The following is a 19,236-nucleotide window of genomic DNA, read 5'->3' as shown; positions in this document are numbered from 1 at the left end:
ATTATTGGCATATATGAGATGGAGCTAAAACTCAACAAAAAATTAAATTATTAATATCAGGAAAAATCAGTTAACTGACACAAGTGTGGAAATTGGGAATCTTGAAATAGAAAAAAAAAATGGAACAGTTCAAATATTTAGGAGTAATGATGACAAGCCAATCAAATGAGATTGTAGAAGTGCAAAATCAAATATAGACAGGTAATCAGGCTTTTTATTCTCTCTCTCTCTCTCTCTCTAATGTATTCAGCTCAATATCCATTGGAAGACTTCTTCTGCTTGTGCCTTTTCCCAGTTCTATTTTGTTATTGACCTTTTATATGATGCAACCTTACTTACATAAATCCCAAGTGAGTTGCCGCAGAGACTGACGTTGGAAGGGGGGAAGGTATTTTTGTTTGTAAGTGTGTGTTCACAGGGCCGGTTTGCCTGTTCTGAGGGACAAAAAACCCGAGTTTCCAGGGGGGGGGGACCCTCCACCTCTGTATGAGACTGGCTAACTCACCTTTAGTCGAAAGAGACCAGATAAAGGTTCCTTACATCACTGATGGGAATCGAACCCAGGTCTTTCCTACCAAAGGGCTTCATCTATACTGACTGAGCTACAGAGGCTCTATTGGAAGAATATAAAATACAACTATGTAAATCAGTGATTTGTCCAGTTGCTACTTACACTTGTGAAACCTGAGTATTTATGGTCAGTGTAGAGAATTTTATTTTAACGTTTGAAAGAAGAAAAATTCTTAGGAAAATATTTGGCCCAGTGAATAATAATGGTCTTTGGAAGATCAGATATACTCAACCATGAGTTATCTAGTATAATCAAGTTCAAAAAGTTGCAGTGGATAGGACATGTGTTTCTTATGGAACATGACCGTTTAATAGTAAATTATTGGTAAAAGACCAAAAGGAAAATGAAGAATAAGATGAAGAGATACTACAGTCAAGATATCAACATTATATTGCAATGTCCAAAGTGGAGAAGTATGGTTCTGGACAGACAAGGTTGGAGGTAACAAATTCAGGAAGCTAAGATTCAATTTGGACTTTAGAGCCATAGGAAGAAGAAAATTCCATAAATTAATAAAGTCACAATTATGTGTAGCACATAACTTAGAATCTATATAACTACTATTGTCCTGAGTGTCGATTCCTTGCTACGAAATCTGGGCATTATATTAATAAAATTAACCTAATTCTCAACCTAGCAGTTATTATAAATGCCCAAATATTGTTTATTATTATTATTGTATGGGCACCTCCATGGAGTCTGAAGACTCATCACAGGAGGCCCAACCTATCCACACAATATCAGTCATGCCTTTCCTTGAACCCATTAAGAGACAAAGTGCTCACATCTGACTCTGGCAATCAGTTCCATTCATTCTCTACTCTCCAGTTGAAAAATCTAATTTTCACACCCCTTAGTAACCACACTTTTACTCAACTTCTAGGAATGACCTCATGTTCTGTCCCCCTCTGGCCAAGTGCTGAAACACTTCCCCTGCATCATTCCTGTAAAAACCCTTGAAGTAACTTAAATGTTTCTATCATATCTTTTCTCTTTGCTTATTAACCAACTTCTGCAACTCACACCCTCAGTATATCCTGATAGGAAGTATTCCACAGAATAATTTGGTCACTTGCTTTTGGATTCTCTCCACTACTTCCTCATCCCAAGAAACAGGTGACCAGACCTGAGCACAGTAATCTAGATGTTGCCATATCAAGGCTTATAAAGAAGAATAACAACTTTATACATTGCTAAGGTTACCAAGTTTTGAAAGTTTATCAGTATCTCTACTTGTTACTGTGTTCTTCAATAGCAAGTAATCCTATGTCAACCTTATCAATATGCTCTCTAAACTTCAACTCTCTCTATCTACTACTATTCACAAATCCCTAGCTTCATCTATTTCCTGGAGTACATTTCCATCAATATGGTAGATGGCTTGTAATCTGTTTATCTCAAAATGCATACTTGTACATTTCTCCACATTAAACTGATATCCATTATATACTGATAGCCTATTTAAATCATCCTTGTCACTCTTTTTATAATAGAGTGACAGCTGAGTTGGATAAAGGGAATGACAACACAATGACTCTGCTGGATTTTGCAAAGGCATTTAACAGCGTTCCAGGTGATATTCTATTAAATGCCTTTGAAAAATCCAACAGGGTCATTGTGTTGCCATTCCCTTTATCCAACTCAGCTGTCACTCTATTATAAAAAGTTAGTAAATTGCTAAGGCACGATCAACCCTTCACAAAGCCATCTTTCCCCCTCATAGAGTATAATATTCTTATCCACCCATTCCTAAATTCTCTTTTTTGACTAACTTTTCCAGTACTTTTACTACCACTCCTGAGATACCGATCGGTTTGTAATTTGTTGTTGCAGTCTTAGAATGACAATTATTCAAAGAATGTATTTGTAGTGAGATTCTGCATTAGCCTAAGAACCTTCAATTCATTCACCTCTGTTCCCACATCAGTCCCTGTCACGTCTGTTACAGCAGTAACCTTACTTGGATGATATACCTTTCAAAGTGGTCACTTAATAACTCAACTATTTTATCTGTTTCTGTCACTTCTCTACTTGTTAAGTTTATCCTTCCATGGTCATTTTTTTTTCTTACTTGCCATGTAATGAAAGTACTCTGAGGTTTCCTTTGCCATACTCATCTACTTTCTTTTCATAATCTGATTTTGCCTTCCTTACCAGGCTGGTCACCTTTCTCCTTATATACCCTCCACAACATATTCTTTTTTTTTTCTTCTTTTTTTGCAGCTTCTGCTTAATGATACTACTCATCCATCCAATTCTTACTTGATTAACCCTGCTGACCTTAGGTATACAGTCTGAAGTTGTTCCCTCTAGATACCCCTTAACCATCTCTCAAGCACTACTTGCATCCTTTCCGTGCATGTTTTTATTCTGTTGCACAGCTTCAACTTCTTCCTAAGCTTGTCATTATCACTTGCCTTGTAGTTCCACAAAAAAAAACCTACTTGACAGAATATTCCTCAGGTTTTATAATCTCATGAGTCAAGACCACATGATCATTCTCCCAAATCAGATTGGCCACCTTTGTTGTGGATAGCTTTTCTGTTCCTGTCACCAGATCCACTACAATGAGCCCTACATCACAGGCTGCTTCAAGTAATTATCTCTCAGTAGGTGTATAAATTACATTTCCTTACTGCCAAGTGATCTTTCCTCTTTCCAAGCTATATTTCCATAGTTCAAGTTCCTCATATTAATTGCACTCATTGTACTGATTTGCCAATGCATGTCTTCCAGATCATCCTTGGAACAAGTGGTGAGCTATAAGGGGCTCGCCCGAACCCTTTGTTAAATTTGGTTAGTAGTTGGAAGGAGACCAATCGTTCGATGCTGTTGGCACACTCTCCCTCGATGAGTCTTTGGACTCCCTGGAGGTGTCAAATCATAATAATAATAATAATAATAATAATTTTCTCAAATTTGGGAGCCCCTTGTTCTCCTTGTTTACTTTTTTTATGTTAAAAAAAAAAAAAACATAATATTTTGAAATATATTAAGCAACAAACTCATACGGTAACCTAACAAATTAATTTTATTAAATAAAATATTATAGTTACTGTTACCACCATTTTACAAATAAGAATTCACTTTTGGTAATCACATAAATAAATAGGACTATAAAATAATGCCCCTTGATTGGTACTGTTGATTATCACTTGAAGTATAAAAACAAAAGAGAAATATAACATACTTCAATAGATAATATTTATTTATTCTTTATAGATTGTTTGTCATAAAAAACTTCTATCAACACATACACAACACCTTCCTTTCCAATGTCTACAGTGACTACAGAATTAATTAAAAAAAAAATCAAGTCCTTCCCCATTCTCCAACCATCTCTTCAGAAGGACTTCAGAAATGCCATCACCATACCTTACATTCGAGGTACATCAGAAAAAATAGCCAGATCATTAAAAAAGTACATCTACACAGCTCCACTGTAAACTTGTTACCCTTATCTGTTCCACCAAAGATCAGCTCCCCCCCTCTCTCAGGCCTGGAGTATATAGAGTACCTTGTGCCTGTAAACTGGCTTACTTCGGACAGACAGGCAGATCAGCAACCATCCGGTTAGAAGAACACAAGTCATACATCTGCAATCATGATTATGGTCAATCTGGCCTTGTAGACCATATTTTGGATACAACCTACAGGATCTCCTGGAAAATAAACCACCATGCTCTACCATAGTAAATTCAAAAAAGAAAGACTGTTCTTTGAATCTGCATCTGCACTCAGAAACCAACCTAATTTAAACAAATACAGTTGCATTGAACTTCCCAAAATTTGGGAAACATTAATTATCAGAAATCCCTCTTTACATCCTAGGCCTGCTGCAACTGCCCATAGAGGGTGCACCACCTAGATAGGACTTTAGTTTCATTTACTATTGCATTGTATTTGTGTGTGTATTGTTATTATTGTAATCCCTGAAGATCTCTGTGACAGAGACGAAATATTGGAAGTATTAAAATTGGTTTTAATACTTCCAATATTTCGTCTCCGATCAGGAGACGAAAATCTTCCATCATTCCTTCTGCAAAATCTGCATATTGGTTCATTTGGTATCAATGTGCCTTCCCACCTGAGACTTGCAATCTTTTTTTGCTCCATCAAACACTCCTTCAATCCTCCCTCATAGAATACTTCTCACCTCTCAGGTCATTAGTGCCAACCAAGACAATTAATTCTTTTACCTTACCTTTCTTGTATCCTTATAGCATCATTAATATCTTCTGTAGTTGTTGAAAGTTTTTCACTTGGTTATATTATAAATTAAAGATAGCAAGAAATTATATACTTGATTTAATCCATTATCCAAGTGTAAGCAAACAAAGTTTGCGCCTGAAGTATCTTTCAGGACTCGGACAACTCGTTGCAAAGGTGGTATGGCTTCACATCACTTGCCTTAGTATCCCATAATGCAAAGTACATCTTGTGGACATGTAAAATGCCATGCATTGCGGGGAGGATAACTACCCAGACCGGTTTCGACCTTTATTGAGGTTTCATCAGTGCATTACTTCAACCTTGGTATCTCACCTCCAGGTCTGACTCCCACTGATAAGACCTCAATAAAGGTCGAAACCAGTCTGGGTAGTGACCCTTCCCATAATGCAAGTGATGCATAATGAAGTCGATACCACCTTTGCCACGAGTTGCCCCAGTCCTGAAAAATACTTCAGACACAAACTTTGTTTGCTTACACTTGGATAATGGATTAAACCAAGTATATATAATTTCTTGGTATCTTTAATTTATCCTTCTGTAGTCTTTTAAGTAACTCCAATTTTACATAATTCGTTCTTGCTAACATAAATATCTTAGAATTTATCATTTACCATACATAACTCTATTTAAATCACTTACTCTAGCCCAAGCAAACTTTATTCTTGTGATCTGACCTCCATAAAATATTCCCTTCTTTTTACCATAGAATCCCCCAAAGATTTTAATGCTAGTACTGGTCGTTGTTTTCTGTAGTGAAACAATTTGCATATTTTAATGATCAGTTAACTAATCTGAAAGTGGGATAACTTTCAGTGATTTTCCCCCACTCCCCTCCCCATTACATTTTGCACTTAGTACAAGCACTCTTCCAGACATTTATTACTATCTGCACCATTTGTATTGCTTCCAGATAACCCTAATGTTACCTTTTCTTCAGACTTTTTGTGATTAACATAACGTCACCACATGTGATAATTATTATACACAGTCAATCTTACCTGGCAATTTTTTTTTTTTTTTAGTTACTTGCCTCCATTTTTTTCCTAGGTTTCCTATCTCTACCAAAGAAATTACAAACTCTGACTCTAGTATTATACTATATCACTTAACAATCTACCTACTAGTTCAACTTGCTCTATGTTCTTCTGCTTTATGTGTAATTTGACAAAGTCGAATACTTACTCTAGTAATATAATATAATGTATGTACAATCAAAACTTTAGCATTTCAGAGTGCTCTTGTTTTCTCAAACATACCACTTTGTGTGTGTGTGTGCGTGTGTGTGTGTGTGTGTGTTCTATAAACAAGAGTTCTATGAGTGTGTACATTTTGTGTGTGTGTGTGTGTGTGTGTGTACATACACAAACATTCTGTGTGTGTACACACACACAGAATGTTTCAAAATGGTGTATACAACTTTGCAGGAGAACAGAGAATAACTTAGAAGCCATACAAAAGCTGAGTGAGTGTCATGTAGTGAAACACATCAATTTTTGGTCACATAACTTTATTACCAGATGACAACACTAGATGGCATGCTACGCCACACCATTTGAACATAGCGACTTTCGATGGTGCAGAGTGAGCACCTCATGTGTTTTGGTTTGAGGAAACGAAGTCTGTAACACAAGTTCAGAGGAATTTCTGCATGCAATACAGCAAAGAACCTCCTAGTAGGTGCACAATCTACACTTGGCACAAGAATTTTGTGGAAACAGGCTGTTTTGTGCATCATCCAAGGTCAATGGAAAGGCCGCGTCCTGCCGATGCTGTTGTGGAAGAAGTTCTGATTAACTTTCCAGAGAATCCCTGGAAAGTTAATCAGATAGGTGTCTCATCAAATTGGAATTCCACATGAGATTGTGTGACATGTTTTATGACAGCATCTGCATTTAAGACCCTAAAATTTACCCTCATACAATATTCGAAGAAAGACGATAAGAAAATGTGCCAGGATTTCTGTGCAGAAATGATCAGTAGGATAGAACAAAATGAGGAATTTTTGGACACTATCATTTTCAATGATGAGTGCACTTTTCATGTAAGTGGGCAAGTAAACACAACTGCAGAATTTAGGGAAGCAAAAATCCATGGCATTGTAGAACATGTTTGTGGTATAAAGACTAAATTTTTTGTGCAATAAGGAAGAAGAAAGTGTAATGACCCTTCTTTTTTTTGGAGTCTACTGTTACTGGTCATGTGTATCTGGACATACTACAAAGGTACCTAATACCACAATTAAATGACAGTGACCATGACAGACACATTTCCAGCAAGATGGAGCACCTTCTCATTACCTCACAGATATAAAGCCTGTTAGATCTTTTCTCGTGGGAGCTTTGCGAAAGATCGAGTGTTTGTACCACCACCACCACCACCACCAGCAGCCAGTTTGGATGAGCTGCATTCCAGAATTACTGCTGCTATTGCTGAAGTTACTCCAGATATGCTCTACCACATATGACAGGAAATTGATTACAGATGGGACATCTGCAGAATTACTGGAGGCAGTCATATCAAACTTTAACTGTCCATGTTGAAACTTCAAGTGTTACACTATGTTTGCATGGTAATAAAAATTGTTCATCTATCGCTATTTATCTTCTGTTGTCATTCAAAGTTGTATACCCCTTTTGAAACACTCTGTATGTGAATATATACTGTTTATTCTCTAAATATCCTTCATTCATTATATAATAATAACGAGAAAAATTTTTTTAAACTTATTCTGAAACCCAACCCACAAAATACTTGCCATCAATTGCTCTATGAAAAAATTTTTACTTTTTAAATTCAAAATTAAAATTTATCCAAAAATGTTAAAATTATCAGGTCATTTATTTAAAAAAAAAAAAGCTTTAAACTGAGGGGGGAAATTAGCATACTTATTTTTTGTTCAAAAATTTAATATGAAAAAAAAAAAGAAAAATCTTTATTATGAAAACATTTTGCTTGTACCTGAAAATAAATTCCAAGGAATTCATTTTCTGATGTTAATTCCTACCATATTAGAAGATGAGTGGTAACTAAAACCAAAACTTTATGCTAACAGAGCTATTAATGAAAAATTAAATTACCAGTGTTTCCCTGACATCTATGTGATTAAATTTTTAAGATAGTGAAGTTCGTTTCATCTCATCTTGAAACTTTCACGATAAATAATGAAGAAATTAATGTGTAAATTCACGCATCGCTTTTGTAGTAGATTTTTAATATTTGACTACTGTGCTCTAGCTGTGTTATCGACAAAAACTTTTTAAATACTTGTTCATTGAATTTAATCTATTTAATTTTAGGACTATGTGGAGTTCTTGGCCATTTAGCAACTGCTCTTACTTTAACAATGGGGACCAATGATGGGATTAGTAAGATGGGCATGAGGTTGGTTTGCTTCTTTTGCTTTCTTTTTTTATTCATGTACTTTATACCTTAAAAGAAATACTGTTAAAGATGGCAAGTTAAAAACATCTAAAAAATTACTGATTGTGCAGTGTGCCAGTAAGGACTTTGCAGCAGTAATTTTTAGATGAATAAAAAAAAAATGTAATTACTTTGAAAAGGACATTAAGAAACAAATATTGATGCAAAGCTGTATGACCTAAAAATGTTCAGATCAGTATTTGGAATGATTATAGCAGAGTATTATTTTAGCACTGTAGTATTTGTCATAGTGTTTTTCTTTCTCTATCTCCATCCTTGTGATTTCTTTTAAAATGTATCATTACTTTGTTAGTTTACTTTAATAGTATTCCTTCCCAGTTTCATTTATCTATTTTCAGCTAGATGGCAGGGGTTTTTAATGCCTACCACATAAAATACAAACTGGCTAGATAAGATATGCACTATATAGACAATGTTTTTCTTGGTTGCATTAGTGCAGTCTAAAATCACAAGCAATGGAAGCAGAGTCTAACAAAGGCTATTTAACCTATAGAAAATTCCTTGGGTATATTTGAATTCTAAAAAGTGCAATTATCCTTAGGTTTTTTTTTTTTTTTCATCTCTTCAAAAGATCCATCAGATAGGAAGAGAAAAGGTCATGTCCTAGATATAGATTTTTTTTTAACCTATTGAAAACTTCCATAAGTCATTTTAAACTCTAAGAAATTGTGTGATCTTTATTGCACTGCATAATAATCTGTTTAGCATCCAAAGAAAATTTTCTCTAAACTTTAGTTAAAAAACAATTGTTGATGAAGAATAATTATTATATTGATAAAAGTTCTTATGTTTGTATTTCTTTCTGCATTATCTTGTGATATAGGTATATTTTTCCCCTACATCTCCCATCCACAAAATGTCATTAACCATAGTTGTCTGACTATGTGGGAATGAAGCTTATTCACTTTTATTTTTAAATATTTTTACGTAATCCAGACGCCCTATTCTAGAGACCAAACATGGAACTTTTTCAAGACATTTTAAGCCTCTGATAAGAGAATCTATGTTCTCATGAAATTCATCTACCATCTAAAGGCATTTGCAAAACATCTTTGCTCATCATGGGATTCTAACCCCCTAGCCTGTTGGTTGGTTAGCTGGTATACTATCCACTTAGCCAACTAGGAAAGCAAAATGAAATCTGAAATGCTTCATGATTTTGCTTATCATCTTTGCACAAAGAAGATTAGCTTCCATGCTGTTCTTCTTTGTGTTGTTCCAGTTTTAGTATTATATTTCTGCAAAGCAAATACAAACCTGAATATAAACTTAAATCATTTATTCTCACTTATAGATAATATCTACCAAGTTTACTTAAGCAATCTCTTTCACATTTTATCCAATGAGAGAAAATTACGATTACTGAATTCAACATATACATCCTCTTAGCATAATTGAAAGCATCACTCTTAAGCATTGGGTTGGGCCTACTTGTGTTCACAAACAGATCTCAGCTGTGCTGTTATAGGTTATCTAAAGCAGGGATCTTCAACATATGGCCTGCAGGCCACCTGTGGCCTGCCGGCCATTTTGAAAAAATAACTACTTAACATTAAAACGTGATTAAATAAAAAATAATTTCAATGAAGCCCGTGGGCCACTAAGCTATACTGCAGTATTTAGAATTGTAAGATGCTTTCCAGATTCACAAGGAATGCTGTGCATTTGATATTTTACATAAAATCCTATAAAAATAAATATTAAATAGACATGCTTCTTCAGCCATCTACTAGCGCCAAGTGGTACTAAAGTACTAATACTAATGTCGATAGATGGCTGAAGCAGTAGTTAATTCGAGTGTGCTATCTAGTGCCTTCCAGATACATCTCGAAGGTTCTTGTTACTTTGTTATTTTCATATAAATATGAAAGGATCCCATCCACAGTCAGTCAGTCAGTTGTGAACAGCGCATGCAGGTTCGTCATGTCAGCCATAACCTATTGTGGTTTTATATTGCCAGACTTTTTTCCATTAGTGTGAGACATTCAGTGGATAATAACCGTTACGCGGCCATTTTGGATCATTTTTTGGGTTCACCTTCCATCACCATGGCATCTACAAGTAAAAAGCATAAATCAAGTGATTCTTGTCGGGTTTTTAATGAAAAGTGGACCAATTTATACTTTTTTTGTGCTGATCAACGATAAGCCAGTGTATTTAATTTGTCGTGAGCAAGTGTCAGTATCAAAAGAATACAATATAAAATGACACTATGAGACAAAGCATGCTTCCAATTTCGATCACCTTCAAAGGCAGCTTCATGTGGACAAAGTGAACCGTCTCCAAATTGATTTAAAATGCCAGCAGGGTACTTTTAAAAAGCAGAGGAAAGAGAGCGAAGCGTTCATCAAAGTAAGTTATGTAATAGCTGAAAAAATTGATAAAAAATCAAAAGCCTTCTTGGACGGTGAGTTTGTGAAAGAGTGTCTCATCACTGCTGGGGATATTCTGTGCCCAAATTATAAGGAAATGTTTAAAAAACCAAGTTTGTCTGGGGGTAACTGTAGCACGATGTGTCGAAAAACTTGCCAATGATATTGAAGGAACTTAAAAAAAATGGTCGTCCGAATTTACGTCATATTCACTTGCTTTAGATGAGAACACAGATGTGATGGATGTAGCACAACTGGCTATCTTTGTATCTAGCACTTGTATCTATTAAGGGAACGACGTAAGGCACTAATATTCTCGAAGCCGCCAAGAAAATGCTCCAGCGTTTTGACCTCAGCTTAACCAACCTCGAGGGTGTGGTAACTGATGGTGTCCCTACTATGGTGGGAAAGAACGAAGAGTTTGTTGCGCTGTTACGGAAAGAACTGGAACTAGAAGGAAAAGATTTCGAACATTACCACTGTTTAATCCACCAGGAGAATTTGTATGCAAAAACTATTGGATTTGAGAATATCATGAAAGTTATTGTGACTGTCATGAACATTATTAGGACAAGAGGATTGAATCATCATCCATTCCAAGAGTTTTTGACCCAAGAGTGCGAAGCGGATCACGGCGATGTGGTTTATTATAGTGATGTGCGTTGGTTGATCAGAGGGAAGGCTCTTAAAAGAGTCTTTGACTTAAGGAGCGAAATACAGCAGCAGTTCATGCAAACCAAGGGGAATCCGATTGCGGAATTTAATGATCTGAAGTGGATGACAGACTTTGCCTTTGTGACCGACATCTGGTTGCATATGAATGACATAAATATGGGGCTACAATCCAAAGATCAACTGGTGCACACTCTGTTTGATCACATCAAAGCTTTTGTGTCCAAGCTCAAACTTTGGGAGGCACAACTCGCAAAAAAAGACTTAACTCATTTTCAGCTTCTTGCTGAGTCCAACTGTTCATCTCTTGATGAATACGCTAAAAATTAGTCATGTTGTGAAGTGAGTTCAAAGAGAGATTTAGTGATTTTAGTAACCAACAGTCTTCTTTAGATTTATTTTCAATGCCATTCAGTGTCAATGCTGCCTAAATGCCAGGCTCAGACAAATGGAGCCGCTTGAACTCCAAAACAATTCTTTTTTGAGAGAAAAATTATTTAATGTGCCCTTGTTTACATTTTACAAAGACTACATTTCTGAGGACGCATTCTCAAATCTTCGCTGGCATGCTTTGAAGATGTGAGCAGTTATTCTCCAGAATGAAGCATGTGAGGTCTAAGACAAGAACTCGGATTAGAGATCAACATCTCAATAATACTCTGCGCATAGCGACTTCTAACATTGATGCCAAGATCGACAAGCTGGTCAAGGAAAAACATTGCCAAGTTGCCCATTGACATTGTAAAAAATGAATGTTTTCTTCATTAAATTATCTTTTCTCAAGTATTGATTGTATTTACTTATCATGAACCCAACTCCTACCTACAGTCATAAAGCTGAGTTTGTTTATTTTTATACGATTTTATGTAAAATATCGAATACACAGTGTCCTTGTGAATCTGGAAAGCATCTTACATTTCTAAATACCGCAGTATAGCTTAGTGGCCCACAGACTTCATTGAAATTTTTAATGTGGCCTGCACTGTCTGAAAGGTTGAAAACCCCTGGTCTAAAGAATAAGAGCTAAGACCACACCAATTATACCTTTCTCTTTTCATAACTTAAAGTACTATGAGATTAAGTTGGACCCCAATCTGAACTTGCACAACTTATCTAAATAAGAGTCAGAAGACTTATAATTCATGTTAGTATGAATGATGACCAACATCTAAATCTTACTATACATCTAGTTAAAATTTAATCTAAACTTCCAGTTTCTTTCTGTGGTATTTAGGAGCTATTGGTTGATAACAATGTCTGTGGATATTGAGGGAGGAAAGCACTTATTCGATGACCTTCGATAAAATATTTCCGTATTTTGTTTGAATACATCTTTACCACTGCAGTACAGTTTTTTGATATTAAGTTAAGTTAAGTTACAGTTTTTAGATTAAGTTAACTTAATCTTAGCATAAGTCACATCATAAGTCATTAAGTTGAAGTAATGCAGAAGTCATATTTTCATATACGAGTTGCCAAAAGGTGTCACACCTTATTATTAAAATACTCTGAATTAAAGAATAATTGTTGGAAGTTTTTCCACTTGATTATGCTATAAATTAAAGATGTTTAATTTATATACTTGGTTTAATCCTCTGTCCAAGAGTTGTCCCAGTCCTGAAAATAGTTCAGGCTTAAACTTGTTTGCTTATACTTGGATAAAGGATTGAACCAAGTATATAATTTCTTGATATCTTTAATTTATAGTAAGTGATGTAATCTGATAGTATTTAATTTTATTTTAAAATTATAAAGTTGACAAGAAAAACACATGATTTACTGAAAATAGCATATATGAAGATGCTGCTAAGAGACATAGCAAGTACTTCAGTGGTTCCATTGATTTAAAGGACATCCTCAATTGAAAGTGATCTGTGCTCTGGTGGCTAAGAACATCAAAACATGATAACTGTGGAAAAATGGGCAATTTTGTTCAAAATAATAGACATCTAACTGGATACAAAATAGCATAAGAAGCTTGAATTTCTCGACTTGTGCCACTCCCTTTTAATTTAACATCTGAACTAGCAACACTTATGTGCAAAGTTAAGTTTCTGCATCTCAACTCCTCCAGTATTTATAGCCAAAAACAGAATGTTACAAGTGCAATAGCCTCCATAATTGTTGTATTTATCTTGCAAAGTTTATTTTCTTCTGTTAGGCTTACTATTTTCAGGCAAGGAATTCTAATGTCCCATGAAATATTTCCGTTTTCCTTTTGAATATTTGTTTTTATTTTAAATCAATCGACCGTAGATAATTTGCTGTGCATCAATGACAATCCACAAAATATGTTTCTTGTGATTTTTGTTTTTAAACAGACTAATTACTATCCCCCTATCCACACATGTACACTGTCCCTGCTTCTTTCCAACTTTCCTTTTTTTTTTGTAAACAGTAAAATTTTACTGTTTGTTGTGCCTGCATGCACGTGTCCTGTTCTTAAGTTTCTTGAAAATGGCAACGTGACATTGCCAAAATATTGAAGTATATTAAAATTTATTTTAATGTATATCCTAGTGATGTTGTAATTTCCTTAAATTACTTAGTAAAAAAATAATAATTGCATACTAAATCTGCAATGCAATACAAGAAAAAACAGATACTTTTTCAGATGTCCCAACTATTTTATAATAATCTAGCATGAGATATAGAGCTTTTTTTTTTTTTTTCTGTAGTTTTCATCCTCCGGGCTTCAGTTTTTCCAAAAGAGATACAAGCACCCTTTAGTCCACTGAAATCGTTAATAATAATAATTAAAAAAAAAAAAAAGGCTTTCTGCTTCCTTTTTATTACCTTTTTGTTATCAATTCTTTTTGGAATTTTTAATTGTAATATAGTATGCTATATTACAACTCAGGGCTCCCACTGGCTACCTAGTGCATCCCTTAGGTGGCAGATGGGGGATATTCTGACTACCATCCATTGGATATCAGAGCAGCTCTGAATATATTGAATAAACTGCCATGCGCCAGTGGTTTTGGGACAGGCGATCCCATGTGAAAATATTGCCATTCGCCAACCTGCAGTGGGCCAGTGTGGTGAATTTATGGCCAAATCTTCCAAGATGAATCAAACAGAAATAAAATGGCCCTCATTCCATGGAGGCCAGATTGGTACTACCTATGGCAGCAGACAGTTAAACATGAAGGCAGAGGGTGCTAAGAATCCCTAGGTAACCAGATCATGCTGCCATTGGAAACTAGACCTTGGAACTTTAAACTGTAGGTCTCTGAGCAGTGAAGCACAGCTAACTGAACTAACTGAAGAGCTAAAGCGACTAAAATGGGACATTCTCAGACTGTGTGAAGTTAGATGTAATGGTGAAGAAATTCTTCAATTAAAAAAACAGAGGCTTATTATATTATAGAGGCCAAGATAAGGAAAATATCAGTGGAGTTGGATTTATAATCAACAAAAAATTGAAGAACAGCATAATAAAATTTGACAGTATATCTGATTGAATAGCAAGTATTGTTGTTCAAATCTCAAAAAGATACACTCTTAAGATCATCCAAGTCTATGCACCAACAATAAGTCATACTAATGAAGAAATTGAAGCCTTTTATCATGATGTATCCCAACTTTACAATAAAGGTAAACATTATTTCAGAATTGTAATGGAAGACTTCAATGCTAGAATTGGTATACAACGATTAGATGAAAGCTCAATGGGAAATTTTGGATATGGGATGAAAGACAATAGAGGAGTATGGTTAATAAAATTTGCAGTAAAATGAAACCTGTACATCATGAATTCTTTTTTCAAGAAAAAAACACATAGGAAGTGGACATGGAATAGTCCTAATGGCAAAACTACTGAAATTAACTTCATCCTCAGCAATAAGAAAAACATCTTTCAAGACTGCTCTGTTATAAACACCTTCAACATCGGAAGTGACCATTGTATGGTACGCAGTAAGATTCAAATAAACTGCCAAAAAGAAAAAAGAAAAATGTTTCGAAGATCAAAGCAAAACAAGATGTACACAAACTCAGCATTAAAAAAGATATATTCCGATATGAACTAAACAACAGATTTAAAAATCTTATTATAGATGAGAATGCTGATCCATCAGAAAGTAATGACATTATTACCCAAAACCTTTTACAATGCTCACTTGAAATAGCTGGTACCACAGAACAGAAACAAGACAAAATTTCTGAAGAAACAAAACAGCTGATGAAGAAACAAAGAGAAATGAAGCAATCAAATAACAGAATAAAATTGAATACACTGAATTGTGCAAAATGATCAGAAAATGTATCACAGAATAATTAAGAAAATTCAATTGTAAATTCATATAACAAACAATTGAAAACAACTGTAGTAGTCTCAAAGAAGCCAAACAGCAATAAACAGATGGTTGCAGATAGATGAGTTAGATATGCTATTGCAAAAAGAATTGAAGAATTTTACTCCGTATTATATCAGGATGATGAATTAAATAAAGAAGAAGAAGAAGACAACTACGAAATAGCTGAAGTACCACAGAGTCTACCAGAAGAAGTTATGTGGAGCATCTAAAGCTTGCAAAATGGAAAAGATGCAGGTGAGGATGGAGGAGTTATAGCTGAACTTTTAAAGCAGGTGGAGAAACGATCTACAAACTCTTAGCAAAACTACTTACTTTATGCTGGAAGAAAAATGATGTACCAAGAAAATGGAACAAGGCTACCCTAATTCTGCTACATAAAAAAGGTGAGGTAGAAGACCTGGTGAGGTAGAAGACCTGGTAGAACTACTGACCCATCAGTCTAATATCAGTGGTTTACAAAAGTCTTAGCTCATAGACTTTGTACGACTCTGGACCTAGCACAACCAAAAGAACAGGCAGGCTTTCGAAGTGGCTTTAGTACAATGGACTATATTCAAGTTGTATAACAGATTATTGAATGGTGTCATGAATATCAGTTACCATTATGTTTTGGTTTTATTGATTATAAGAAAGCCTTTGATTCAGAAAAAATTTGTGCAATACAGGTAACCCTCGTATAACGCAGTAATTATACAATGCGGTTTCGATATAACGCAGTCTACAAATTGTAGTAACCCTTTATCTTTTCATATATTTTTCGGCGCGCTACTTAAAAATCAAATTTTATCTTTGTTAAATTTGTGTCTGCCCGTGTCACGCATGTAGTTATAAGTAGCGAATTTATATTAGGGGAAATACCCTTTAGCACATATGTACGTCAATTGTTTACCGTATAAAGTATTTATTGTTGAAAATTGTCTTCGTTTTCTGCCAGGAAAGCCCATTAAAAATCATAAGTGTGTTAATCTCAAGCTGTGCACTTTATTTTTTGGCAAGTTACATACAATATGTAATGCTTTTTTTATTAAAAAAAAATATTTTTATAGTAATGGCCACTTAGAGCCCTTTTGCGATATATGCGTTCGTTAATAGGGATAAACCCACCCACCGTAAACTGCCAAGGTAACAATTGAACAAGACCGAAGATACATTCGATTTTGATCGGCACATGAGACTCAACCTTCGCGAACTTCTTCATAAGTGCTCCAATCTCTTCAATAGTGAATTAATTGATTTAAATTGATTTAAATTAAGAGGAACTGGTACAATTAATAGATGATGTCGAACCAAATGGCGGGGAAAGTTCTGCAAAGATTCTGATTGTGATGAATCCGTTAAAGAATCCAGTTTAAAGAAATTAGCAGAAGGATTGGACTTAGCAAGGAAATTATTTTATGGATAATGATCTCTCAGTGGAGTGCTCCAGAAAATTCACGAGAGAATTGGGTATTTGTTTAGCTCCGTATTATGAACTTAATAAAAAATTCCAGCATAGTGGTAAGCAAGGTCTTATTACTGACTTCTTGATAACTAAATCAGGCAAAGTATGCAGTGAGAATTATACTAATGAAGTCCAAGAGATTAAGTGATGATGACGTCTGGCCACTCATAAATAAAGAACATATACGAAATGTTAGTTTTGAAGAGAGTGATGACAATTAAAATATATACTTTATTTTATTTTGTCTAAAATGTTGATGTATTATGTGCAATGAAGTTTATGTACAATTTATAATTTTTTATAACTTTATACTATGTATTTGTTTCATAGTTTATATGTTTTCATAACTTACATGAATTACCTGAATTAAATTTTTTTTTTTTTTTTTTTTAAGATTATATAAACAAACGATTTCGGAACCTAACCCTACTTTTTCTATGTGATCTCAGTCTCGCATTACATGATTTATATAACAGCATTTTTGTGGAACCTAACATCTGCATTAAATGAGGGTTACCTGTACTTTGAAGCATTACTAAGCCAACAAGTGGAGGAGCCATACATCAGGACCATCAAATCAACATACACCAATGCCACAGCAGCAATTCATTTCAATGGAAAAATCTCTACTGTGGAAATAGAGATATAAGACAGGGTGATACAGTATCTCTGAAATTATTCTCAGCATGTTTAGAAGAAATATTCAAACTTCTTGATTGGGAAAGTAAAGGTTTGAAGATAAATGGAAGATATTTAAGCCATTCATGCTTTGCAGATGACATAGTTATCTTCACTTCAACTTCACATGAATTACAGACTCGTATCCAAGAACTCCAGTTTGCTAGCAAAACAGGTGGGCTAAAGAAAAACCTAAAGAAGACCCAAGTTATGTTCAATAGCTATGTCCAACCAGAAATAATAAAAATTAATAATGATGAAATTAAACAAGTAGATCATTACCTATATTCAGGACAACAGATATCAATGGAACAGAATATCATGGATGAAATTAACAGACGCATGATGCTTAAGTGGAAAGCATTTGGAAAATTACATTCATTATTCAAAAGCCAACTACCATTATGCCTGAAAAGAAAAGTTTTTTACCAATGTATTCTTCCTATTTTGACATATGGCTGTGAAAATTCAAAAAAGGAAATTCAAAAATTAAGAACAACACAATTTAGTATGGTAAGAAGCAGTGGCGCACTCAGAATTTAATCTTGGGGGGGGGGGGGGGGGGGGGCACTCACAATTTAATCTTGGAGGAGCTGAGTTGAGCAGACGATTTGAGAATGCATACGACCTATGACTGAGCATCTGCAGTGATCGCCAATACATGATACCCATAATCTCTGGCCAGGCTCAGGCAAACAAAGTATCGCCCAAGCACTACTTCATTCACCATGCGTTCACAACGGTCGTGATTCCCGAGAGGCAGAGGGTATATTCCCACCTTATGTGATCGTTAATTCATAAGTAGTATAGAAATAAGTAGTATAGACATGACACAACATAAATAAAATTTAAAAAAAAAAAAATTTAATTAGGAAAAGATTTTTGGAAAATTTTCTAGTCTTTTTTCCTTTTTCCTTATTTTTTGTTTGGGGGGAAGGGCCCCTTGGTCCCCTCCATGGGTGCGCTAATGGTAAGAAGTATGCTTGGTATCACAAGACTGGATCACAAAAGGAATACATGGATAAGAAATCAAACCAAAGTGTCTGACCATAGGAAGAGTGAAACATCTGAAGTGGGAATGGGCTGGGCATGTTGCTTAAAGACAAGATGCCGACCTAAATCATTGTGGATTGATGATATCATCAGATTTGCAGGGGTGACATGGGAAAGGAGAGCCATGGGCAGACAGTTTTGGAGTAATCTGAGAAGGCTTTCATCCAGCTGACAATGGCTGCTGATGATGATAGTATGCTAATTGGCTTTAATACTTTTTTTTATTTACTAGTTTATTTATACACTTATTTAAATAAATGGAATAAATATAGATTACAGTCCTAATAAAGAACATAAATATTATATTTATGTATATCGATCTTCCTCAAGTGACTACTCATATCACTTGTTTAGCCATGCTCTGTGGTTTATAGTATTCCCATGCATGAAAGCAGAAGTTTATTTTTGGGCAAAGTTACCAATGTCATTTCACGTGTATTATCAGTAATTGTCTGT

The 19,236-nt window shown here is 34.9% G+C and overlaps 1 protein-coding gene across 1 annotated transcript in view; it reads left to right on the top strand.

The window, feature by feature from the left end:
• Nucleotides 1-19,236, top strand: part of LOC150108472 (sorting nexin-6-like) — a 285,148-nt gene that overhangs the window by 185,610 nt on the left and 80,302 nt on the right. The window contains exon 9 of the mRNA XM_090390474.1: nt 8,101-8,185. Coding sequence (XP_090246600.1) covers nt 8,101-8,185 — 85 coding nt within the window. The remainder of the gene's footprint in view (nt 1-8,100; nt 8,186-19,236) is intronic.

Source organism: Typopeltis vanoorti, chromosome 3 (assembly GCF_054136105.1).
Source record: "Typopeltis vanoorti isolate ZY-2024b chromosome 3, IOZ_Tvanoo_1.0, whole genome shotgun sequence".
In the NCBI taxonomy this organism is placed as follows: domain Eukaryota; kingdom Metazoa; phylum Arthropoda; class Arachnida; order Uropygi; family Thelyphonidae; genus Typopeltis; species Typopeltis vanoorti.
The sequence above is the reverse complement of the archived record's forward strand: the minus strand, read 5'-3'. Positions and strand labels throughout refer to the sequence as shown.